The 26,852-nt window shown below is 36.2% G+C and overlaps 1 protein-coding gene across 2 annotated transcripts; it reads left to right on the top strand.

The window, feature by feature from the left end:
* The first annotated feature begins 55 nt into the window (after nucleotides 1-55).
* PPWD1 (peptidylprolyl isomerase domain and WD repeat containing 1) lies at nucleotides 56-26,852 on the top strand. 2 transcript variants are annotated; one of them, XM_082623522.1, is made up of 11 exons: nucleotides 56-272; nucleotides 3,455-3,557; nucleotides 5,691-5,791; nucleotides 5,929-6,049; nucleotides 14,537-14,984; nucleotides 18,675-18,865; nucleotides 19,711-19,900; nucleotides 22,570-22,751; nucleotides 23,975-24,056; nucleotides 25,359-25,541; nucleotides 26,585-26,852. In XM_082623522.1, exons 1-11 carry the CDS (start codon nucleotides 83-85, stop codon nucleotides 26,726-26,728), a joined length of 1,935 nt encoding a protein of 644 aa, XP_082479648.1. In that variant the 5' UTR covers nucleotides 56-82; the 3' UTR covers nucleotides 26,729-26,852. The 2 variants fall into 2 exon arrangements, with proteins under 2 accessions (XP_082479648.1, XP_082479647.1); XM_082623521.1 differs by lacking the exons at nucleotides 56-272; nucleotides 3,455-3,557 and adding an exon at nucleotides 5,177-5,258.

Below are 26,852 nucleotides of genomic sequence, written 5' to 3'. Positions count from 1 at the left end.
CGCTGACAAACAGGCCGCGCCGCTGCTTCGGGATTGGTAGCAGAGCTGTGGGTGTCGCGCCTTTTCTGACGATTCGGACAACATGGCGGCCGAAGGTGGTAGCGAGTCACAGCTGAGAAGGAGAAGGCACCGGGACCCGGAGGAACCTGAAAAAAGGAAACTCGGCGAGGGAGAGCTGGTAGTGGCTGTGGCCCAAGAGAACGAAGAAGAAAATGAAGAGCGCTGGGTTGGGCCCTTACCTATAGAGGCAACGCTGGTCAAGAAGAGGAAAGGTAGTTACAGAGATAGGCACAGGGCAGGTTGGAATGCTGTGTCCCCCGAGTAGGAGAGTTCAAGCCAGACCCCAAAACGGAGGATTTGTGCCCTCGGAACAGAGGGTCGTCTTCTCACTTCTGGCCGTTCTTTACTCCCGAAATAGTTACTTGGTTTGAGTAAAGCGCCTTTTTGATAATATCTAACACAATTAATCTCTGATTTGTTACAATGGATGCTAAAGCTAATTTATGCCGGTACTTACGTGTTTGGCGCCTCTCATTTAATCCGTACAGCAGCCGTATGAGGTTTGAATTTTTAACCCCGTTTAGCAGACGTGGATAAGAATACTGGTTCTATTTAAGGTTTTCAGTTCAAGAGTGGTGTAGTGTGTTGGGCCGCCGGGGCAGGCGGTGCCTATTTAGAGTGGTAAAGAATAGGTAAAGATAATTTCAATCCTGACTCTTCCACTAATGAGTTTTCTGACATAGTTACATAAGTTTCCTGGATCACAAATCTTTCATCTAAAAACCAAGGTCTGTGGTTTTCAAACCATACTCGTGACATACCATGGCCTGAAGCATTTTTCCACTAACGTGGATTAGTGACAAAATTTTATCAACTAAAAAGGGTGGTCCAAACAAGGGCGGGCGGGGGGCAGTGGTGAAAGGGACAGATTAAATTTTCTTATTTTTCAAGTTCTTTGAAATTTTTTCCTTAAACGTATAAGACCATTAAAATGTGATCTTTCTGAAAGTTCAAATCCTTATTACTCTCCCTACTTAAAAATTTTAAGTGATATCTCATTATTTTCAAAACAAAGTCCAAATTCCCTAACACAGCATACAAGGTCCTTCTTGATATGATTTCTTCTTACCTCCCTCAGCGCATTTCCATTACTTCCCTCTACCAAAACCTTCTAGTTCCTTCTTACTCTGTGCTCCAGCCATACTTAAAACACTTGAGAATTGGGCATGCCCTTTTTCTCCTGTGAATGCCTGCATGGCTGTCATGGTGTCTCTGCCTGGAATAATTTCCCTCACCCATTTCACTTAACCTACTATTGTTCAACCTTTAACACTCAGCTCAGCTATCACCTCCTCTGGGAAACCTGTGACTTCTTCCAGTCTGGGCTAGGTTTCTAAAGCACATTCATCCTAAATCTGAGGTGTGTTTATCACACTGAATTTAGAGGTAGCCTTCCAATTTTATGTATCCGAATTTTGAAGAAGCTACTTTTTTGAACATTGTACATTAACACCCTTAAAGTGCATTACCTTTTTTTTTTACTACTAAGTCTTTCTGTTAAATGTTTCCGTAGCAATTGTTTCCTCATTACACTTGCTACATTTTTAATTGTATATTTATTCAAATGTGATTGTCTGATTAATGTTTCTCCTCACTGCTAAGACTGTAAACATATAAGAGCAAAGAACATGCCTGTTTTGCTCCAGTGCTTGGTACAGTGCTTTGCATATAGCAGATACTCAATAAGTATTGAATGATTGAATATTATAATGTTTATGCTCATAATTATTTTCTTGCACTAGATTTCATGTCCTTTTTTTGTGGAAATGAGTGGAGGGAATGGAAAAATCCAAAAATATCAAAATGCTGATATTAGCATTAGGAGACAAAAAGCTTATAAACTTGATACAATTGAGACAATTAGATGTTCATTCTATTTAAGCCAGTCAGTAGTGTATTCAGTTTGAAGAAAAAGTTGAAATTTAAAAACAGGTATGAAATGTTAGAAAAATATCATTGAAGATTTTATCTAAAAGGACAGGGGTTTAAAACTTTCTAGAAATGGAACCATCCCCTTTAACATGTTCTTTGGACATTGGACTTTTGTACACATTTTCAGAAAGACACTATAAATGATGATATGGCATTACCTTTAATTAAACTGATGGTTTCTCAAGGACAGGAACTACGTGTTAATTCTTCTTTATGTCCATGTCTCTTGGAACCTAGTTTGTTTTCAATAAATGTCTGTTCAACAAGTGAACTAACAAACAGCAAAAGGAATATGCATCAGATAGGATTAAATTTAGCTGCATATTACAGAAAAATTCAATATGACAGTAACATTAAAAAGATAAAAGTCCTAAAGTAGACAATCTAGGATTGGTGTGGAGGCTCCAAAGAGACCTAGGTTCTTTCCAACTTCCTGCCCAAACATCACTAGGGTATGGACCTCATCTTTGTCCTTAGTGTTTGTTAGAGTTAACAGTGCTTATCTCCCAGTTCCCAGCTGTAGGACTGAATAAGGGAAGAAGGGCACAACTCTTCAAGGAGACTTCTTGACTGTTGCACAACACTTTCACTTTTATCTCATTAGCATTTATCTCATTAGCATTTGGTCATACCTAATTGCAGAGATGGTGAGAAAGATCTTGTGGCTGGATGTCAGTATTCCCATATAAAAACAGAGGTTCTGTTACTGAAAATGAAGGGAAAAGTAATTTGTTTGACACAAGTTTGAGTCTGCTATATGGTAGTTACAAAAAACCATGAAACAGTCATGCTTAATTTAGGAACTTTTTATAGGCGTGTTTGGCCATCATGGATTGTTTTGTTGGTTACAAGTATAATGGCATTTTTTACTAGTGAAATTTTTCATATTTTCATATAATGAAATATTTCCTCAGATTACCACTCTTAAAAATGTTTTGCCCTTGGGAAAGTTTTGAGAAGCACTCAACTGGATAGTCTCTAGGATTTTCTCAGCTCCAAAAATCTAAGGATTTATCGTGTTTACCTGTTTCAAACCTAGTACGAGTGACTTCAAAGAGGATCATTGCCTTCAAGATAAACTGAGACATTCTAGATTGTCACTGGCCTCTTATTACTTATTTAAATGAGCACTAATAATTGGATCTACATGGTTAGAAATATGGTTGTGATATTTTCATGAAACTTTAAGATTTTTGGTTTTTAATGGAACCTTTATATTAACCAGAACCACTCAACTCTTAAGTTCTGGGAACAGTTAAGTGTCTATATAGTACTTGAGAACCTGTTATGACCAACTAAATAATGGTGCTATTCAGTACTGTGAAATAAGTTACAACTGACATAACTGACACTGGATTTTTTTTTTCATTATACGTGAATTGAGAGAAATTAAAATCTAGAAGAAAATACAAAATAGCATTCCAGTTGTTAAAAAATATTTTTCTTTACTTTTTTTCCTTAGTTCTAGAGTTTGAAAGAGTCTATCTTGATAATCTCCCCAGTGCATCCATGTATGAGCGCAGTTACATGCATAGAGATGTTATCACCCATGTGGTGTGCACCAAGTAAGTCTATCACATCTTAATTTTTTTCTGAGAAGTTTATCCTTTTTTAAAATGCTTCAGTTTTGAGATGGATTTGTAGAAGTAGTTTTAGGATATTAAGGATTTCTATTTCATTCCATAGGTTTTGTAATAGTTTATGTTAAATAAAGACCTGCGTGGTCTTTCTTATATCATACAAGGAATGCATTCTCTAAGACAAAATTCCCTAGTTTATGTACATGTCTTTTGGAGATAAATGCCAAAAGGGGATGAACCAGGTAGTGTCTGAGCTTCCATGAAGAAGAGTCTATTAGTTAAGATGATAGTAATTGGTAGCTGGCCTCTTCAGTACTAATGGGGAAAATGGTGAGATCGAAGACATTCTGGAAATGTCACAGGACCTTCAAAATAGCTGAATAGGGATTTGTAGAAGGATAATAATAATAATAGTAATATTCTGCTCTTTGTTGAGTGCATATTATGTCCAGGTATAGTGCCAAGGCTTTTTCATAAGTTGTTTCATTTATCTTAACAATCTTATAAGGTAGTATCATCTACATTTTACAGAAAAGGAAGCAGGTTTAGAGGGGTTAAATGGCAGATGAGGCTGGAGGAAAAAGGCAAAGACTAAACCCCAGAGCATTTTCTATTTCTTATATGGAATTTGAACCTGATTGGGAGAGTAACACCATATATATATGTGTATATATATATATATATTTTTAAGATCACTCTGGCTGTGGTGAGATGAATGGATTCAAATAGAGCAAGAATGGATACAGAGAGAGCAGTTGGGAAGCTAATACAGAAACCTAGATGAGATATGATGGTGGCTGGGATGATATTGGCAGTGAGCATGGAAAGAAGATGAGTTGTTGCTCTTTGGATCAGTCTATTCTTGATCTCTTGGAGACAGTTAAAGATTTAAATTAAATATCTTGGGCTTCCCTGGTGGCGCAGTGGTTGAGAGTGCACCTGCCGATGCAGGGGACACAGGTTCGTGCCCCGGTCCGGGAAGGTCCCACATGCCACGGAGCAGCTGGGCCCGTGAGCCATGGTCACTGAGCCTATGCATCCGGAGCCTGTGCTCCGTAACGGGAGAGGCCACAACAGTGAGAGGCCCGCATACCATAAATAAATAAATAAATAGATAGATAGATAGATAGATAAATACATAAATACATACATACATACATACATACATACATACATACATACATGCAATCTTTATATTTCATTTATGGGATAATTTTAACCAAATATTAACTCTGTTTTCCTAGTCCAAAGTTGTCAGTGTATAAAGCTGCATATAGGACTAGCATTCTATCACTCCAAGTTTCTTTGTTTAACTTAAGTCAGCAGGCTGTAATAGAAAGATTTTTGAAGATTTTATAGAAACCTAGATTTTGAAGTTAGGCAGACCCAATATTGAATGCTGCTCTCCAGTTATGGACCTGTGGCAAATACATTTAACACTGTAAAACTATTTCCTTATTTTTAAAAGGTGGTTAAAAAATATTCACCCTAATAGAGTTGCGGTACAGGTAGTTGTAACTAAGATAATGTATGTAGAGTACTTGACATATACTAGGTTTCAACAAATGGTTTCTATTTTTATATACCTGACAGAGGAGGCTATACTGTACAAGATTTTGATACATAAACAAGCAAAATACCTTGGATAGTATCTGAAACAAACTTATATTGAATTTTGCTGTATATGTAAGTAGTATGTTGGAATTTAATTATTTATCAAATTCTGAAAGATAGTACATTTTCCCTATGAAAAGACTGCCTATAGGGTAGTTTTAGCATTAAAGGACCCTAAGATCTAGTGATTCCTGGTGAGATTTTTTTCTTTTTCTTTTTCTTTTTTTTTTTTTTTAATGTCAAGCTCTAGCTCAATTCTGATCCTAGCTCTTGGATTTAAAATTAGTGCAGCAGAAGCTGTTATGATATCCAAAAAAGAGCATCAAATTTTGCAATGTTCTGTCTACCCTAATATAGTGATATAGTGGTCTGCATGAAGGAAGGTTTTTTTTTTTTAACCTGTTATTTAAGAGTCCAAGATTCTCAGTGAATGATTGCTTTGGGAGTACTAAGTGATTCATAGATCTGTTTTAGAAATAAACTAATACTATTTTATATATGCAGGACAGACTTTATTATTACTGCCAGTCATGATGGACATGTTAAATTCTGGAAAAAAATAGAAGAGGGGATTGAATTTGTTAAACATTTTCGCAGTCACCTAGGTAAGAATTTCACTTTTTTTTTTTTGACTCTGTTTTAAACTGTACTGATTAAAGTTTCTTTAAAAAATTTTTTTCTTTCAATTATGTCCATTTCATTGGTGTTTACTAGAATGTTTTAATTTGATTTATTTAAATAGGAGTTATTGAGAGTATTGCAATTAGCTCTGAGGGAGCATTGTTCTGTTCCGTGGGTGATGATAAAGCAATGAAGGTGTTTGATGTAGTGAACTTTGACATGATCAATATGCTGAAGCTTGGGTGAGTCTTTTTTAAAGTATATATATTTTTTAACTTAATGGAAGAATTCTTGAACTAAACTTCCCTGTTCCATAGGTATTTCTAAACAGAATATATTATCATTCCATTAAAAAATGTGACTTTCTATTTTACTTGGGAAAATTAAATATTATGAATCCTTGTTATGATGCTGTTTGGGGGCTCCTGCTGTGGTTTTTGTCATTAATTACAGCAGAAATGTCCCAACAGCGCCACAACAAGGATTCATTATATCCATTTGACACTACTTAATAAATTAATGAGTATCCATCATGTCTAATATACTGGTATGTAGAATTAACTTCCTTGTTATGCTTATTTCAGTAATACGGCATTGTGTTTGTATAAGGCTTATGCACATTTTTGGAGTTGTTGGTTATTTTAACTTTGAAGTATATTGACATCCAAACTATGTGTTTAGACTGTACAGTAATGAGATTAAACAAAAGACCATACCCTGGGTAGCTTAAGCAACAGAAATTTATTTTTTCACAGTTTCGGAGCCTGGAAAGGCCAAAATCAAGGTTCCAGCAGGGTGTGGTTTCTGGTGAGGACTCTCTTCTAGGTTTCACACTTTGTCCTCATTAGGGACAGGGGAAAGAGTGGGGAATATTTTACTCTTCCACTTCTTAGAAGGCCACAGGCCTGTGGGATTAGGGCCCCACCTTTATGACCTCATTTAACCTTAATTACCTCTTTAAAACCCTTTCTCCAGATACAGTCACTTTGGAGATGTGGGCTTCACCATATGAATTGGAGGAGTAGGGGGTTGGAACTACACAGTTCAGTATGTAGCAGGAATTCTTTGGAATTTCCTTCAAAATCAGATTATGAGACACTGAAGGAAATCAGTCTCATTATTTGTGGTCAGAACTTATTTTTTGACTACAAATAGAAATACCTATTGATCATCTGTCTTATTCCCCAGCTTTGTTTCCCTCAAGACTTTAGCTATTTTAAAAAATCAAATCTGTTCATAAATGTTGAACATTTGCCCCCTTTGAGGATATTGAAAGAGAACCAGGCATATCTTGTTTTATTGTGCTTCACAGATACTGTGGGGTTTTGGGCAAATAGAAGTTTGTGGCAACCCTGCATGAACAAGTCTATACTCACCATTTTCCCAACAGCATTTGCTCAGTTTGTGTCATTATTTCACATTTTGGAAATTCTCATATAATATTTCAGATTTTTCATTATTTTTGTATTTGTTACGGTGGTCAGTGATCTCTGATGTTACTATTACAAAAAGATTATGACTTGCTGAAGGCTCAGATGACAATTAGCATTTTTTAGCAATAAAATATATTTTTTTGAATTTTTGAATTTTATTTTATTTTTTTATACAGCAGGTTCTTATTAGTTATCCATTTTATACATATTAGTGTATATATGTCAATCCCAATCTCCCAATTCATCACACCACCCCCCTCTCCCCTCCCCCCCACCACTTTCCCCCCTTGGTGTCCATACGATTATTCTCTACATCTGTGTCTCAATTTCTGCCCTGCAAACCGGTTCATCTGTACCATTTTTCTAGGTTCCACATATATGTGTTAATATATGATATTTGTTTTTCTCTTTCTGCCTTACTTCACTCTGTATGACAGTCTCTAGATCCATCCACATATCTACAAATGACCCAATTTCGTTCCTTTTTATGGCTGAGTAATATTCCATTGTATATATGTACGACATCTTCTTTATCCATTCATCTGTTGATGGACACTTAGGTTGCTTCCATGACCTAGCTATTGTAAATAGCGCTGCAATGAACATTGGGGTGCATGTGTCTTTTTTTTTTTTTTTTTTTTTTGCGGTACGCGGACCTCTCACTGTTGTGGCCTCTCCCGTTGTGGAGCACAGGCTCCGGACGTGCAGGCTCAGCGGCCATGGCTCGTGGGCCCAGCCACTCCACGGCATGTGGGATCTTCCCAGACTGGGGAACGAACCCGTGTCCCCTGCATCGGCAGGCAGACTCTCAACCACTGCGCCACCAGGGAAGCCCCTTGCATGTGTCTTTTTGAATTATGGTTTTCTCTGGGTATATGCCCAGTAGTGGGATTGCTGGGTAATATGGTAACTCTATTTCTAGTTTTTTAAGGCACCTCCATACTGTTCTCCATAGTGGCTGTATCAATTTACATTCCCACCAACAGTGCAGGAGGGTTCCCTTTTCTCCACACCCTCTGCAGCATTTGTTGTTTGTAGATTTTCTGATGATGCCCATTCTAACTGGTGTGAGGTGATACCTCATTGTAGTTTTGATATGCATTTCTCTAATAATTAGTGATGTTGAGCAGCTTTTCATGTGCTTCTTGGCCATCTGTATGTCTTCTTTGGATTTTTGGATTGGGTTGTTTGCTTTTTTAATATTGAGCTGCATGAGCTGTTTATATATTTGGGAGATTAATCCTTTGTCCGTTGATTCATTTGCAAATATTTTCTCCCATTCTGAGGGTCGCCTTTTCGTCTTGTTTGTAGTTTCCTTTGCTGTGCAAAAGCTTTGAAATTTTATTAGGTCCCATTTGTTTATTTTTGTTTTTATTTCCATTTCTCTAGGAGGTGGAACAAAAAAGGTCTTGCTGTGATTTATGTCAAAGAGTGTTCTTCCTATGTTTTCCTCTAAGAGTCTTATAATGTCCAGTCTTACATTTAGGTCTCTAATCCATTTTGAGTTTATTTTTGTGTATGGTGCTAGGGAGTGTTCTAATTTCATTCCTTTAGATGTAGCTGTCCAGTTTTCCCAGCACCACTTATTGAAGACACTGTCTTTTCTCCATTGTATATCCTTGCCTACTTTGCCATAGATTAGTTGACCATAGGTGCGTGGGTTTATCTCTGGGCTTTCTATCCTGTTCCATTCATCTATATTTCTGTTTTTGTGCCAGTACGATACTATCTTGATTACTGTAGCTTTGTAGTATAGTCTGAAGTCTGGGAGTCCGAGCTCTCCAGCTCCGTTTTGTTCCCTCAAGACTGCTCTGGCTATTTGGGGTCTTTTGTGTCTCCATACAAATTTTAAGAATTTTTGTTCTAGTTTCGCATAAAATGTCATTGGTAATTTGATAGGGATTGCATTGAATCTGTAGATTGCTTTGGGTAGTATATTCATTTTCACAATATTGATTCTTCCAATCCAAGGACATGGTATATCTCTCCATCTGTTTGTATCATCTTTAATTTCTTTCATCAGTGTCTTATAGTTTTCTGTATACAGGTCTTTTGTCTCCCTAGCTAGGTTTATTCCTAGGTATTTTATTCTTTTTTTTGCACTGGTAAATGGGAGTGTTTCCTTAACTTCTCTTTCAGATTTTTCATCATTGGTGTATAGGAATGCAAGAGATTTCTGTGCATTAATTTTGTATCTTGCAACTTTACCAAATTCATTGATTATGTCTAGTAGTTTTCTGGTGGCATCTTTAGGATTCTCTATGTATAGTATGTCATCTGCAAACAGTGACAGTTTTACTTCTTTTTTCCAATTTGTATTCCTTTTATTTCTTTTTCGTCTCTGATTGCCATGGCTAGGACTTCCAAAACTATGTTGAATAATAGTGGCGAGAGTGGACATCCTTGTCTCATTCCTGATCTTAGAGGAAATGCTTTGAGTTTTTCACCATTGACAATGATGTTTGCTGTAGGTTTGTCATATATGGGCTTTATTATGCTGAGGTAGGTTCCCTCTGTGCCCACTTTCTGGAGAGTTTTTATCATAAATGGGTGTTGAATTTTGTCAAAAGCTTTTTCTGCATCTATTGAGATGATCATATGATTTTTATTCTTCAGTTTGTTAATATGGTGTATCACATTGATTGATTTGCATATATTAAAGAATCCTTGCATCCCTGGGATAAATCCCACTTGATCATGGTGTATGATCCTTTTAATGTGTTGTTGGATTGTGTTTGCTAGTATTTTGTTGAGGATTTTTGCATCTGTATTCATCAGTGATATTGGTCTGTAATTTTCTCTTTTTTTTTTTTTTTTTTTTTTTTTGCGGTACGCAGCCCTCTCACCGCTGTGGCCTCTCCCGCTGCGGAGCACAGGCTCCGGACGCGCAGGCCCAGTGGCCATGGCTCACGGGCCCAGCCGCTCCGCGACACGCGGGATCCTCCCGGACCGGGGCACGAACCCATGTCCCCTGCATCGGCAGGCAGACTCTCAACCACTGCGCCACCAGGGAAGGCCCTGTAATTTTCTCTTTTTGTAGTATCTTTATCTGGTTTTGGTACTAGGGTGATGGTGGCCTCATAGAGTGAGTTTGGGAGCGTTCCTTCCTCAGCAATTTTTTGGAACAGTTTGAGAAGGATGGGTGTTAGCTCTTCTCTCAGTGTTTGATAGAATTCACCTGTGAATCCATCTGGTCCTGGACTTTTGTTTGTTGGAAGATTTTTAATTACAGTTTCAATTTCATTATTGTGATTGGTCTTTGATATTTTCTATTTCTTCCTGGTTCAGTCTTGAAAGGTTATACCTTCCTAAGAATTTGTCCATTCCTTCCAGGTTGTGCATATTATTGGCATAGAGTTGCTTGTAGTAGTCTCTTATGATGCTTTGTATTTCTGCGGTGTCTGTTGTAACTTCTCCTTTTTCTTTTCTAATTTTATTGATTTGAGTCATCTCCCTCTTGATGAGTCTGGCTAATGGTTTATCAATTTTATTTATCTTCTCAAAGAACCAGATTTTAGGTTTATTTATCTTTGCTATTGTTTTGTTTCTATTTCATTTATTTCTGCTCTGATCTTCTACTAACTTTGGATTTTGTTTGTTCTTTCTATAGTTCCTTTAGGTGTAAGGTTAGATTGTTTATTTGAGATTTTTCTTGTTCCTTGAGGTAGGCTTGTATTGCTATAAACTTCCCTCTCAGAACTGCTTTTGCTGCATCCCATAGGTTTTGGATTGTCATGTTTTTGTTGTCATTTGTCTCTACGTATTTTTTTGATTCCCTCTTTGATTTCTTCAGTGATCTCCCAGATATTTCATAGCATATTGTTTAGCCTCCACATGTTTGTGTTTTTTACGTTTTTTCCCTGTAATTGATTTCTAATCTCATAGTGTTGTGGTCAGAAAAGATGCTTGATATGATTTCAGTTTTCTTAAATTTACTGAGGCTTGATTTGTGACCCAAGATGTGATCTATCCTGGAGAATGTTCCTTGCACAGTTGAGAAGAAAGTATAATCTGCTGTTTTTGGATGGAATGTCCTATAAATTAAATCTGTCTGTTCTGTTGTGTCATTTAAAGCTTGTGTTTCCTTATTAATTTTATGTTTGGATGATCTGTCCATTGGTGTAAGTGAGGTGTTAAAGTCCCCCACTATTATTGTGTTACTGTTGATTTCCTCTTTTATAGCTGTTAGCAGTTGCCTTATGTATTGAGGTGCTCCTATGTTGTGTGCATATATATTTATAATTGTGATATCTTCTTGGATTGATCCCTTGATCATTATGTAGTGTCCTTCCTTGTCTCTTGTAACATTCATTACTTTTAAACTCTATTTTATCTGATATGAGTATTGCTACTCCAGCTTTCTTTTGATTTCCATTTGCATGGAATATCTTTTTCCATCTGCTCACTTTCAGTCTGTATGTGTCCCTAGGTCTGAAGTGGATCTCTTGTAGACAGCATATATATGGGTCTTGTTTTTGTATCCATTCAGCGAGCCTGTGTCTTTTGGTTGGAGCATTTAATCCATTCACGTTTAAGGTAATTATCGATATGTATGTTCCTATTCCCACTTTCTTAATTGTTATAGGTTTGTTTTTGTAGGTCCTTTTCTTCTCTTGTGTTTCCCACTTAGAGAAGTTCCTTGAGCATTTGTTGTAGAGCTGGTTTGGTGGTGCTGAATTCTCTTAGCTTTTGATTTCTCCATCGAATCTGAATGAGATCCTTGCTGGGTAGAGTAATCTTGGTTGTAGGTTCTTCCTTTTCATCACTTTAAGTATGTCGTGCCACTCCCTTCTGGCTTGTAGAGTTTCTGCTGGGAAATCAGCTGTTAACGTTATGGGAACTCCCTTGTATGTTATTTGTCATTTTTCCTTTGTTGCGTTCAGTAATTTTCCTTTGTCTTTAATTTTTGCCAATTTGATTACTATGTGTCTCGGCATGTTTCTCCTTGGGTTTATCCTGCTTGGCACTCTCTGCGCTTCCTGGACTCGGGTGACTATTTCCTTTCCCATGTTAGGGAAGTTTTCGACTATAATCTCTTCAGATATTTTCTCGGGTCCTTTCTCTTTCTCTTCTTCTGGGACCCCTATAATGCAAATGTTGTTACGTTTAATGTTGTCCCAGAGGTCTCTCAGGCTGTCTTCATTTCTTTTCATTCTTTTTTCTTTATTCTGTTCCGCAGCAGTGAATTCCACCACTCTGTTCCAGGTCACTTATCCGTTCTTCTGCCTCAGTTATTCTGCTATTGATTCCTTCTAGTGTATTTTTCATTTCAGTTATTGTATTGTTCATCTCTGTTTGTTTGTTCTTTAATTCTTCTAGGTCTTCGTTAAACATTTCTTTCGCCTTCTTGATCTTTGCTTCCATTCTTTTTCCAACGTCCTGGATCACCTTCACAATCATTATTCTGAATTCTTTTTCTGGAAGGTTGCCTATCTCCACTTTGTTCAGTTGTTTTTCTGCGGTTTTATGTTGTTCCTTCATCTGGTACATAGCCCTCTGCCTTTTCATCTTGTCTATCTTTCTGTGAATGTGGTTTTTGTTCCACAGGCTGGAGGATTGTAGTTCTTCTTGCTTCTGCTGTCTGCTCTCTGGTGGATGAGGCTATCTAAGAGGCTTGTGCAAGTTTCCTGATGGGAGGGACTGTGGTGGTGGGTAGAGCTGGCTGTTGCTGTGGTGGGCAGAGCTCAGTAAAACTTTAATCCGCTTGTCTGCTGATCTGTGGGGCTGAGCTCCCTCCCTGTTGGTTGTTTGGCCTGAGGCGACCCAACACTGGAGCCTACCGGGGCTCTTTGGTGGGGCTAATGGCAGACTCTGGGAGGGCTCACGCCAAGGAGTACTTCTCAGAACTTCTGCTGCCTGTGTCCTTGTCCTCACGGTGAGACACAGCCATCCCCCGCCTCTGCAGGAGACCCTCCAACACTAGTAGGTATGTCTGGTTCAGTCTCCTATGGGGTCACTGCTCCTTCCCCTGGGTCCCGATGCACAGACACTACTTTGTGTATGCCCTCCAAGAGTGCAGTTTGTTTACCCCAGTCCTGTCGAAGTCCTGCAGTCAAATCCTGCTAGCCTTCAAAGTCTAATTCTCCAGGAATTCCTCCTCCTGTTGCCGGATCCCCAGGTTGGGAAGCCTGACGTGGGGCTCAGAACCTTCACTCCAGTGGGTGGGCTTCTGTGGTATAAGTGTACTCCAGTTTGTGAGTCACCCATCCAGCAGTTATGGGATTTGATTTTATTGTGATTGCACCCCCTCCTACCATCTCATTGTGGCTTCTCCTTTGTCTTTGGATGTGGGGTATCTTTTTTGGTGAGTTCCAGTGTCTTCCTGTCATTGATTTTTCAGCAGGTAGTTGTGATTTTGGTGCTCTCGCAAGAGGGAGTCAATAAAATATTTTTTAATTAAGGTACGTATATCCATATATGTATATATATATATATATATTTTAGACATAGTTCGATTGCACACTTAATAGACTACAGATAGTGTAAACATAAACTTTTATATGCCCTGGGAAACCAAAATATCCATGTGACTTGCTTTATTGCAGTTTTCACTTTTGCAGTGGTCTGGAACCAAACCTGCAATATCTCCGAGGTATGCCTATATTTTTTAAGCTTTGATAGAAATTCTAAGAGTCCCTAAAAGGTTTTGAGCATTACCTCAATCATTGGAATAACTGTGTAACTTCTCAGACTGACTATTTTGAAGGAGACAACACACAATTGAATATATAAGGTTTGTATATTGATGAAATCTGTCCAGTTCTTTTACACTTTATCAGGTAGCATGTTCAGAGCTCATAGTTGTAAGATCAAGCTACTGATAATGAGGGTGTGATATCAGAATGTTTTTCTGTTGAGCATAGTCATGACTAAAATATTTTTATCTTAAATATTTCAAGAATGGATTTATGAAGTATACTGTTACATGCTAACCTTTAAAAGTAAGTTATACATAGATGAAGACATAGACAAAGATCCAAAAAACAATGCCCTGGAGTATTTTAAGGCCCACATCTGTTCAGGTTTCCTTGTAAATGATCTGCTGGATGCAGTTCTCTTCTTGTGGTTTGATAAATCCTCAGAAGTTATTATCATTGCATTGATGAAGTCAGAAAGAGAAAAATCAGTAGCTATTCTTATTCTTCCCCATTCGGTATCTCTGTCTGCTACTTCTGAGCAAAGAATCCAAAAGAAGTAAATTGCTGGCCAGGACACTTTTTGGTGATGAGAATGAGGAAGGATGCTTACTTCTTGTATTGACCTCTTTTTTTCCCCCTCAATTCTTTACTATTTTAGCTATTTTCCTGGACAGTGTGAGTGGATCTATTGCCCAGGGGATGCCATATCTTCAGTTGCGGCTTCTGAGAAGAGTACAGGAAAAATTTTCATTTACGATGGTCGAGGAGATAACCAGCCGCTACATATTTTTGACAAACTCCATACATCACCTCTTACTCAGATACGGCTAAACCCAGTTTACAAAGCAATAGTGTCTTCTGACAAATCTGGAATGATTGAATACTGGACCGGTCCTCTTCATGAATATAAATTCCCCAAAAATGTGAACTGGGAATATAAAACTGACACAGATTTATATGAATTTGCCAAATGCAAGGCTTATCCAACCAGCATATGTTTTTCACCTGATGGGAAGAAAATAGCTACTATTGGTTCTGATAGAAAGGTTAGAATTTTCAGATTTTTAACTGGAAAACTCATGAGAGTCTTCGATGAATCACTAAGTGTAAGTGCCATATAAATTTAATCAGATTTTACTTTTGTGAAAATGTCTTTATTTTGTGCTATTTCTTAAAAGATATTTTTTTCTGGATATGGACATTTAGATTGATGATCATTTTCTCTTAGAACATTAAAGGTATTATTCAACTGTCTGCTGTCTTGCATTGTTGCTCTTCAAAACTCCCTTCCCTAGGTTTATGATGATTAATTCTGAGCCAGTTTTTCTTATACTTATGTGTCTTTTTTTTCAGTTTTGTTTTGTTTGCAAGCTCCTTCTTTTGAGATCCTCAAAACCCATGCTAGGCCCCCTTCTCTTCTCACTCTACACTCCTGTCTGTCTGTATGACTACTTCCAAATTTATTTTTCCAGCTTTCTATTATAAACAGACCTGGTCCTATCCTTTTATTGTATTTATTTATTTTTGCTGTCTTCATGAATGGCACAAATATCCATCTGCTTGTACAAGCCAGAACCTGAGTCATCTTTACCTGTTTTTCCTTACCGCTCTATTTAATTCATCATGAGTCCTGTTAATTTTACTTTCTACATATACTTTATATATCCTTCTTTTAGCACAGCTGTCATTACCCTAGCTCATGATCTTTTGCCTGGCCTATTGCCTGGACTACTCCCTGCATCTATTCTGGCTTCCTCCTAATCTGTTATCCATGCTCCACCCAAAGGAATCTTTTCAAAGCACATATCTGATCTTGTCATACTTTGAATCTCTTAGTGACTACTTGTTGCTCTTAGGATCAAGACCAAATCGTGGCCTGCCATATTGTGCCTTCAACCTACCTCTACTACCTCTTACTCTAGCCAGTCAGGCCTTCTTTCAGTTCTTGACTATGTCTTCCACCACAGGGCCTTTGCATATGCTGTCCCTCATGTATGGAGTGACCCCTCTCCCCATTCCTCCCATTACCTATTGAACTCATCCTTCAAATCCTGAAGAGTCATTTTCCCTGATAATCTTCCACTGTTCTTAGAGTCTCAGACAACTTTTTTTTTATGTGGTTCTTGTATCACTGTTTCTTTTAGAATATTTGGTCTTATTATATGATTAATATGTATCAACCCCCAGTAAACTAAACTGTGTGTGATTTATGGTCCTGTATCTGTTTTGCTTATGATTGTATTTCCAGCATTAAGAACAATACTTGACACATAATTACTGCTAACAAGAATTTATTGGGACTTCCCTGGCAGTCCAGTGGTTAAGACACCACGCTTCCACTGCAGGCGGCACGGATTCGATCCCTGGTTGGGGAACTAAGATCCTGCATGCTGCGCAGTGTGGCCAATAAAACAGAAAAAAAAAAAATTATTAGAGCATGTAGTTGTAGAATAAGAGTTTTTATCCATGCTAAGGTAATTGCTTTTTGTGGCTATTTGAGTTTCATCACGTGTTTCCATCATGTGGTTCTCTAACTGCTAATGGTATGTTGAATCCTCTTGAGAGGCTGTGGGTTGAACCTTTGTAGTGATAATGTTTACTGTATGACGGTGTCAGTTCTACAGTCTTGGTAGTCACCAGTTTACATTAGATTCCCTGAATTAAGCGCTTCAAAAATGTTACCACCCTTATTAGTGATACTCTTGTTTGGTGGCAAGTAGTAATAAGTTGGGTTGATCATCTGCCTGAAGGAATATGAATCCAGACAAAAGGGAAGATTTGTTTGCTAATCAAATCATCCTCATAACTCATTTTCTTATTGGAAGAATAAAGCTTTCCATTATGCTTTTAGGAGAAGGAGAAACCTTTCTTTGTGATATTTTCTTCTTTAATGGTGGCTGGTAACTACATATTGGTTTCAACTTAAATATACTTTTAAAACTCTTTACAACTTGTGGCTCTTCCCAGATTCTTTAAGAAAAGAAATACTTAAAATCTATTCTCCGGATATAAATCTCTTAACACATATACTCTGACATGTTCAATCCACTATTTCTTCACTGTTGTCTTTAACATATGTTGAAATTATAGGACTGAGGTAATAATACGAGAAGGTCAGTAGCAAAGTGCATGACAGAAGTTAAAATTCAGAATGAGAGAGTTGGCAAAAAAAAAAAGGCAAATGCCAATTAAATTATTTACAATGCTAATGACTGGTTAATGACTAGATTCTCATTTAATTAGATGGTATGAAGATGTATCTTTTGGTATTTTATTAATCAGGAGCACTGCATATGGCCATGCAGTTGTGTATTACAGAGAGGTCCAACTATTAAAGCTAGAATACTGTTAAAAAAAAGATACTGATGTGCTTAAAAGGTTGAATTAAATTTATTAAATACATATATGTGGGCAGATGGCCATGTACAGACTTTAAGTCTTGAAAATGAATCTTCTCTCTAGCAAAAATAATCAAGGGTCCCACACTACAAAAATGTAGTCTGGCATCTAGGCTATTTCTGGCAAATGAGTAAAGCAATATATCAGTCTCAGAGACTGGAGACAAGAAACCCTAATGACCAAGCTTTTTAGCTATTCTTTAAGAACTTGGCCTCATGTTGTTCCCTAACACATACCTCCTTTACAGTTTTGGAGTTATGTATGTTGTTCTTTCCATATCTAGAAAAACTGGATATTTCGTTAATGCAAGCATGAAAAAAAGAAGTAGATGGGACATAAGCCTGACTTCTTTTCATCTGCAATAGAGAGCTACTTTTGATTTCTGCTGTTTGATGCCCTAAATATCTAGAAAACTGTAAAGATCACATCTTTGGGGAGGCTGGTAGTGTGATAGTACATAGTAATTGAGATGTGACCTCCATCTTGAAAGCTGTGTATTAAATATCTAAAGAAAAGTAAACCAAATGTCCAAAATAAAGGGCACTCATAAAAATATTCGTCTATCCTAAACCACATATACCTAATGATAATTAACTGTAATGGTGCTCCAAAATAACTTGAAACATTTTCTGAACTATGAAATTGTTATAAATTAGTGAAATCATAAGAGTTCATTCATTCAACCAAAATTGAGTGCTTGTTATATGCCAGGCCCATGATCCTTATACAAGGACCTCACAGTCCATAGCTGCACTGTCCAGTTTAATAGCCACTAACCACATATGGCTGTTGAACACTTGGTATGTGGCTGGTCCAAATTGAGCTGGACTGAGTATAAAATACACACTGGACTTCAAAGACTTAATATAAGAAAAAAGAATATATCTCAATTTTTAAATATTGCCTCATGTTTTAATATCCTTATTTTGCTTTTTTATATTTTTTATGTTACTTAAATTTAAATCGTTTGATAATATTTTAGATATGTTGGGTTGAATAAAACATTAAGATTAATTTTATCTGTTTATTTTTACTTTGTTTAATGTAGCTACTAAAAAATTTTAAATTATGTATGTGGTTTGCATTATATTTCTATTGGAAAGTGTTAGTCTGTGGCTTATAAAATGCAGCAGATATATTGTTTCTGCAGAGAAAGCAGTAGTTATATTTACTCTTCTTTTTCATTAGAAGAACCAGTTAGTATAAATACTATTTTTTATGATTGAACTTACTAACATCTTTTGATTTCCTGCTTCAAGTGTTTAGAATACTCCTTAAGAAGATATGTAAGTACATAAACTGTTAGTGGCTCTTAATGTATACTCTGCTTTTATTTAAATTCTCTTTCCCTTTATCATGTAACAACATTTTTTGTTAATAAATGGTTTGTTTCCTAGATGTTTACTGAACTGCAGCAGATGAGGCAACAGCTACCAGACATGGAATTTGGCCGACGCATGGCTGTAGAACGTGAATTGGAGAAGGTGGATGCAGTAAGATTAATTAATATAGTTTTTGATGAAACTGGACACTTTGTACTCTATGGAACAATGCTGGGCATTAAAGTTATAAATGTAGAAACAAACCGGTAAGCTTTAATATAATTTATGCTTTTTAAAAATGTACTTTTACGGGACCATTTCCTCCTTTTGGGAAACAATGGGAGTTTTGTTTGTTCTAAGACAAGTGGAATGGTCCCAAATGTCTAAGCTTAACCAAATGTTTTGACTGGATTTTTCTGTGGTCTTTTGGTTGTTTATAATCTTATGTAAAAAGTTTCCACTCATGTTTGTAAAAGAAATGGAAGGAAGATATGCATAGTTTCAATTTTTTTTTTTTAACAAGTTTCAGTCTGTCTTTTGCTTATTGATTTAAATTAGCCTGGTTCATGTTAAATGTTGCCAAATATTTTAACCACAGAATTCAGCATTACATCCTGCTAGACATAAAATCAGAAGTTAAAATGTATGAAACCACAAAAAGCCTTTTGTGCAAACAGCCCATTTGGTCTTAGAACAAAATTGCTATAATCAGATACTATCACAGAATGTAAATGAAAAGAACTTAAAGTATATTTAAAGGAAAAAAATCTTGTGCTATACATTCTCACATATAAACAAATTTATATTGTAGTTCTTGGCAATACAAAATCTTTGAAGACTTGCAGAAAGATTAAAATGATAGGGATAGGTTAAAACTGTATGACTGAATGATTGTTATTGTTTTAATCTGAAAATTATAGATAGCTACCAATTTAAAATAACTTTTGGGGGGGAGAAGGAGAGGTAGAAAAACACTTTTTAAAAACCTTTCACTAGTTATTTTGTACAAAGATAAAGGATATAGTTGATTCCTAGCTTTTATCTGTAAAGTTGTTATAACTGGAGTTAATCCTGATAATTTTGTTGAATAAAATAGTGTTGTATTTTCCAGGTGTGTGCGGATCTTAGGCAAGCAAGAAAATATCAGAGTGATGCAATTGGCGTTGTTCCAGGGAATAGCCAAAAAACATCGTGCTGCAACTACTATAGAAATGAAAGCTTCTGAAAACCCTGTTCTTCAGAATATTCAAGCTGACCCAACAATAGTCTGTACATCTTTCAAAAAGAATAGATTTTACATGGTATGTGGAAGTACTAGGAGATAGACTTTAATGTTTCTTCCAGTTTAGTTGGAGTTTTATTTTTTTAGTTTGTGCTTTCAACTGAAGAAAATGTTGGCAATAATAGCAGACTTTCTAAACAATCAGAATACCATCTTATAACATTAATGTTGTAGAATTTTTAGGGCTTGATTTTAAGTATTTCTGTACTGTTTTACATCCTGTTTTGAACATTTTTCAACCTGGCTTCTATAACTATTTGTGCTAAGATTATAGTAAGCGGCTATGATAGTTTTTGCTGTGGAGTTGTTAAAATTCTTGTTTTCTTATTTTTCACCTTTTACTCTTGAACATAACTTGCACACCTCCTTCTCTACATACATATTTTTACCTTTTGATTCCATTGTAATGATGCTACCTTGGAATTGTACATTCCTGAGGGATTTTTTTTTTTTCTGGAGAACTAAAAGTACTTTGCAGTGTTAACTAAGATTGGGCTCAAAATCAAACTACTAAGCCATCTAGGAGTAGCACCATTCTGATTGTTGAGTCAAACAGAAAAATCTGAAGTGTAGAGACTTCTGTGCTTGCATTCTATCCTTCACAATCGGTCAGAGACTTTCTAAGACCCAAATGTGATTATTTCTCTGCCTGAAGTCCTTTAATAACTCCCCAGCTATCTATATTAGCTGCCCTCCTAGCTTAGCTTTCTTCATTTTTAGTTCATTTGCTATACTGACCATACTGAACTTGATCCCAGTTACAAGACTTGAGTGTTCTTTTTACTTGTAGGATTAGGTGTGCCTGCTTGTGTTATGTGTCACACTTTTTGGAATAATTTGCTGATTTTTGGTGGTGGGGGGGTGTCTCTGACACTATCCTCTCTTCCTCAAGATAATATAAAATCCATAATTACAGGGCACTGTGTTTTCTTCACATACCAAACTCCACAGAGTTTGGTAAAGTATCTGGCCCATTATAGTATACTCATTCGTTCATCTGACACATTAGAAGCAGCTGTGATGCTATGAAGGTTATCAGCGTTTGGTAAATGTAGGAATAGCAGTTTATCTCCTCCAACCAAGCTGTTAGCCTAAAATGGGTGTATTCTTTTAAGATGAGAATTTTGCTTATAACTTTCAAAGTCATTGTTAAAATTTTCTTAATATATGTTAAAGGAAAATAATTTTTCTTATTTTTACCTGTAATTTTACTGTTTTGAAGGTAAAAATAAATCATAAAAGATAATTCTTGATATACACTAAAAACACATATACTGATTTTCCATCCACTTTATTTAAAAACTTTAACAAATTTTCTTTCTTTATCTTTCCTCAGAGTTTATGCTTATGTTGATTAAACCATACATGTTCCTTGGAAACTTTGAAGAAATAGAAAAACAAAATGTTAAGTCACTCACTGTGTATTTATACTGCTAACATTTTCATGATTTTTTTTATTAGAGGTACATATTCTTAAGCAAAACTAAAATGGTAAACATATACACAAATTTCGTATCCCTTTTTTCAAATCCACTATCATGAAATAAAAGTAAAATTTTACAGAATTTGAACTTTAATAGTTCCACATGTGAACTAAATCAAGATAACTTTCAAAATTCACATAATTAAATAGTACAACAGACATGCCATTCCTTTGATAACTGGAGAATAATATGTTAAGGCAGTAACATCCTAGCTTAGTTGTTCCTTTATTTGGAATTGATCCAAGTAGATCAAGGAATGACATTATGCAAGACAGGGCCTGGACACTAGCTTTACCTTCCTGGAACTTAGTTGAAATCCAGTAGAACTTTCTTGGGAGAAAAGATTTCTGCTTACTGAGAGTCAAATAAAAGAAACAGGCCTTGAGCAGTCCAGAATTTCAACAACTGAAAGATTTTTCTCAATTCTCTGTAGACCCCGAGGATCTTGAGATTTCTACAACTTCACTCAAAATGTAATCCTTTCTTCCAAGCTTCAGGGTTTAGACAGATCAGATGGGCTCTGACAAAAAAAAAAAAAAAAAAAAAGATCACGATCCATTACTGATTCATCTTTGAATCCTCATCCTACCAGCACAAGGTCCTACTCATAGAAATAACAATTATTAGTATGTATATAGTGCCTTCTATATGTTAGGCACTGTTTTCTAAGCACTTTACATCCCTTCATTTAATCTTCATATCAGGTGCCATTTTGAGGTAGTTTTTATTATTATCCCCGTTTATGAATGAGGAAATAAAAGTAATCAATTTACTTCCCCAGAGTCACATAACTAGTTAAGTGGCAGAGCTGGAATTCAAACTCAGGCAATCTAAATAGAGAAAAGTAAGCAATAAATTGCAGGTTAGGTAGGACATACTAGAAGGCAGAAGCAAAGAGCTACCTCAAATAAAACTTCATCTTGTTAAATGGGTACCCATAAAAATTTCCACCAAAAAAATTAAATTCCATTTGAAATCATACATCATATGAATTTTCATATTAGACAAGTGTAGAAATGATTTAGCTGCCTTACACATCCTATGATAGGAAGTGATAGGAAGTGATTCCTGAAATAAGCATTTATTCTGATGTGAGTTCTTAGTTTCCTCAAATACTTCATTAGAAATGAAATTTTCTTGTTCGTAAATTTTAACCAGATGAAAAATTTAATTCATTTACTCACTTTTTATTTTCCTCCTTGAGTTTACTAAACGAGAACCAGAAGATACAAAAAGTGCAGATTCTGACCGAGATGTTTTTAATGAGAAACCTTCTAAAGAAGAAGTCATGGCAGCTACTCAAGCTGAGGGACCCAAACGAGTGTCAGATAGTGCCATTATCCACACGAGCATGGGAGACATTCACATCAAACTTTTTCCTGTTGAGTATGTACTGTTTTTGTTGTCGTAAATAAACACCAGTGTAAATGTGTATATTTGAAGAAACTATGCAACTTAAAATGCTTGCTATTTTGACTTAAGGAATTTAGAAGAATTGAAATGTTAGATAGAGCATCTTTCCTGAGCTTTCTGGTAACTGTTAAGCTAGGAAATGGGAAAATTTTACAAATATATACACATCCTTCAATATACATACTTCACGGGTTTATTATTATAAGGACAGAATATCGTGGCTATGACAGTGCTGAATGTAACTGTAAAGTGATAAATATATATTACCACTACCATCAACTACACATTCCAACTATAGGTTTTGTGGGTCACTTGTTATAACTGGCTTTCCTCTCAAAGCACATCTTTAAGGGGAGGATAATTATTTTTCCTTCCTGATGTTTGAAAAGTTTGCAGAATGAACATACAATACTAAATACAATACAGTATGGCTGGCTATTCTTGATCCAAAAGATGACATCTTTTACAATGCCTTGACTTAAAAGTACTTAGTTATTTTGGATATGAATGTTTTATGTCCAGTGTTTTGCCATATCATGGCATTGAACAAAAAACTAGGCAGTTCTAGACTCCTGGACCATCTCATTTTAAGCATTCAGAACCCATGCATCCATTAAGCCTATTCCCTGATGTGCCTGGTACAGATTCTCCTGATTCCCTCTGCCATTCCCAGCTTTAGGAGCTATTACATGATAAAGTACTGTATTAAATCATCTCATGAGATTAGTTAATATTATTTAGAAAGTGTGTCTGAATGTGTGATTGTCATTTAAAGTTTATTAAATTTAGTAGCTGTCATATCAGTGAATTAGTCATTGGTCAGGAAATATCACCATACTATATCATTTTTTTAATAAGAAAATTACCTTTCCCAGGAACTTAACCCACTATGTGCAATGGGTTAAGGTGCTATGGTTGTTTTTTTTTAAACTGCTCAATGACTTTGGAATCTAAATACTGTCAAACTCAAATATAATAAGCAGTCATGATCTAAAGATAGTATATTAAACTATAAGAATAGGCTACTGCTTATATGCCCTGTCAACTCTTGCTTGTCCTGAGATCAGGAGAATTTACGAATAAAAGACTGTCCTTCTGAAACAGAAGATTCTGAAAACACCATTAGGAAGCTGAACTACAAAGACAACTGTTGTAAGGTGCTCCAATTTTCATGTTTTTAATATATGTCTTACTAGGTGCCCTAAGACAGTGGAAAACTTCTGTGTTCACAGCAGAAATGGTTATTATAATGGACATACATTTCATCGCATAATTAAGGTCAGTTATGCAAATTTTATGTGATTTAAGGAATAGTATGTTACTTCATAACAAGAGGTTTAAAACCTAAGGGATCTTGTTCTCTCACACTTAGCAGTTTATTAGGAATAGGAAAAATGGACTATGGAAGTCAAAAGAAGAATGGATGGTCATGAATCAGATCTAGAATCAAGGATAAGAATAATAGCATGGTTACCTTTTTAGAAACACTGCAGCAGTTAAAGCACTTAAAGCAAAGGGCCAGATAATGAATAAAGGATCTTGCTGAGATAAGACCAACAGCCAAGGTAACCAGTTCCTAGTGGCTAGATAAGGTCTGGATCTAGAAGGTAAGATTTAATAATAGAAGAGCCATGTTGCCACTTTATCTGTGAAAACAACCATTAATACCTGATGAGCAGAATGAACTCAGCCCAGGATTTTGTTGAGCAGCATTCCATAAAATGGATGGAGCAGTGATGTAGTTCTTGATTACTGGAAGGTCAGAAATGGCAGGAGAGGTCTTCCCTGGTGGCACAGTGGTTAAGAATCTGCCTGCCAATGCAGCAGACACGGGTTCAAGGCCTGCTCCAGGAAGATCTCACATGCCACGGAGCAACTAAGCCTGTGCACCACAACAACTGAGCCTGCACTCTGGAGCCCACGAGCCACAACTTCTGAGCCCGAGTGCCACAACTACTGAAGCCCACATGCCTAGAGCCTGTGCTCCACAACAGAGAAGCCACCCAGTGAGAAGCCCGCAAACTGCAACGAAGAGTAACCCCCGCTCGCTGCAACTAGAGAAAAAGCCCAGGTGCAGCAACAAAGACCCAAGGCAGCCAAAAATATAAATAAATAAATAAATTTAAAAAGAAAGAAATGGCAGGAGAAATGCCAGAAGGAAAAATCAGATTTCAGGGTTCTGAAGGAATTAGTGAAGTGACTCACCAGAAAATCCAGTGTTTAGGGAAAGGGAAGAGAGAAGAACGGGGCAATTATGTTAAGACCTAACACATTATGTAAGATCCTAAAACTTATCTAAATTATTAATTGGCTTTAGATTACTGAGCAAGATAGTACCTATCTATAAATGGAAAGACCTTTACATTTTTGTTTCAATCATTGAAATAAGGTAGCAGTTAAGCAATGGAAATATATCATCCAAATTAAAGTATAACTAAGAGTTTAATAAAATCACTTTATAGAATGACTGTTAATAAAGTTAAGATTTTATTGACTACAAAGCACTCTTGACAAACATAAGACTCCAAAGCATACATATATGTAACATGTGTAATGTGATTTTATCTACTTTCTGTTAAGGGCTTCATGATTCAGACAGGAGATCCAACAGGTACTGGTATGGGAGGAGAAAGCATATGGGGAGGAGAATTTGAAGATGAATTTCATTCAACATTACGACATGACAGACCATATACACTCAGCATGGCCAATGCTGGCTCGAATACTAATGGATCCCAGTTTTTCATAACAGTAGTACCAACGGTAAGTAGAACAGCATTGTCTATAAGCCAAAGATTCATAGGTTTTGATCTAAGAGAGTGAATTTAGTGGAAAAGAGAGCTTTATTATTCTCTGCATTATTTATATATGCCAGGATATAAAAATGAAAACAATTTAGAGAAGGAAATGTAAAATTTTACCTAACAAATCAGATTTTACTTTGTAAAACAGTACTTTTGTAATTCAGGACACTGCAGTTTAAGTCAACTTTGCCACTATTAATTGGACAATCCAAAACAAATTATTTTACCTCTGGACTTGTTTCCTCGTCTTTAGAATGAGAGGATTAGAGTGTAAGAATTCCCAATTTTAAGACATTTTTTTCCACATTTTTATGTCTCTGAAATCAGAATGCAGCCCTTAATCAATGACATTGTAGATCTGATGAAATACAATGTAAGAATATCTAGCTCTATTGCTACGCAGTTCCACAAAATTATAAAAATTACACATTTTATTTTTTAGAAGTAGGCACCGAGCGGTAATGGAAAAATACTTATAACTATTGTCTGCCAGGCACATGATCTCATGTAATATTCACAATACTTCTACTATCACTATACCCAGTTTTAAAAAACAGATGAGGAAACAGTGAGACCTGATTAACTTGACAAACGTCAAGTAAGCAGCAGAGCCAAAGTCTGAGCTCCTGTCTCTCTGATGCCAAAGCACGTGCTGCCTAAACTATTCCAAACTGCCTCTTGTGCAGGGTAAGATTCCTGCAGAAAACTTTTAAAGCCTTAGCCATAATTCTTTAAGCCATGCAAAGAACTTACCTTCAGCAAACATCTTCAAGTGCTGTTTGGTCTGAAAGATGCAGATATTTTATTAAACATTAGATTATGCTTTTATATTTTTTAATATAACATGGAAATTACTCTTAAAAGCTGCTAAGTGAAAGTATATCTTTTAAATTGCATTTTTAAATGAAGCTGAAGTTTAAATTCTCTTTAATTTGCTCACCCAGAGGGTGTGATTTAAGAATTTGGAGTTCACCAAGATTTTCTATTTGTCCTCCAACATAGCCTTGGCTTGATAATAAGCACACAGTGTTTGGACGAGTGACTAAAGGAATGGAAGTTGTACAGAGGATCTCCAACGTCAAAGTCAATCCCAAAACAGATAAGCCCTATGAGGATGTCAGCATCATAAATATTACTGTCAAGTAAAATAAGACTTGTCTCATTGTCTTTGTAAATAAAAATACACATATATTAAACACAGGATTATTTTACATAAGGAAGCTCTTGAGATTTATTTTTATATTTTTCATTAAAGGCCATTTTTTTAAAA

The sequence above is a fragment of the Mesoplodon mirus genome, assembly GCF_964341445.2.
Source record: "Mesoplodon mirus genome assembly, chromosome: 5".
NCBI lineage: Eukaryota > Metazoa > Chordata > Mammalia > Artiodactyla > Ziphiidae > Mesoplodon > Mesoplodon mirus.
The sequence above is the reverse complement of the archived record's forward strand: the minus strand, read 5'-3'. Positions and strand labels throughout refer to the sequence as shown.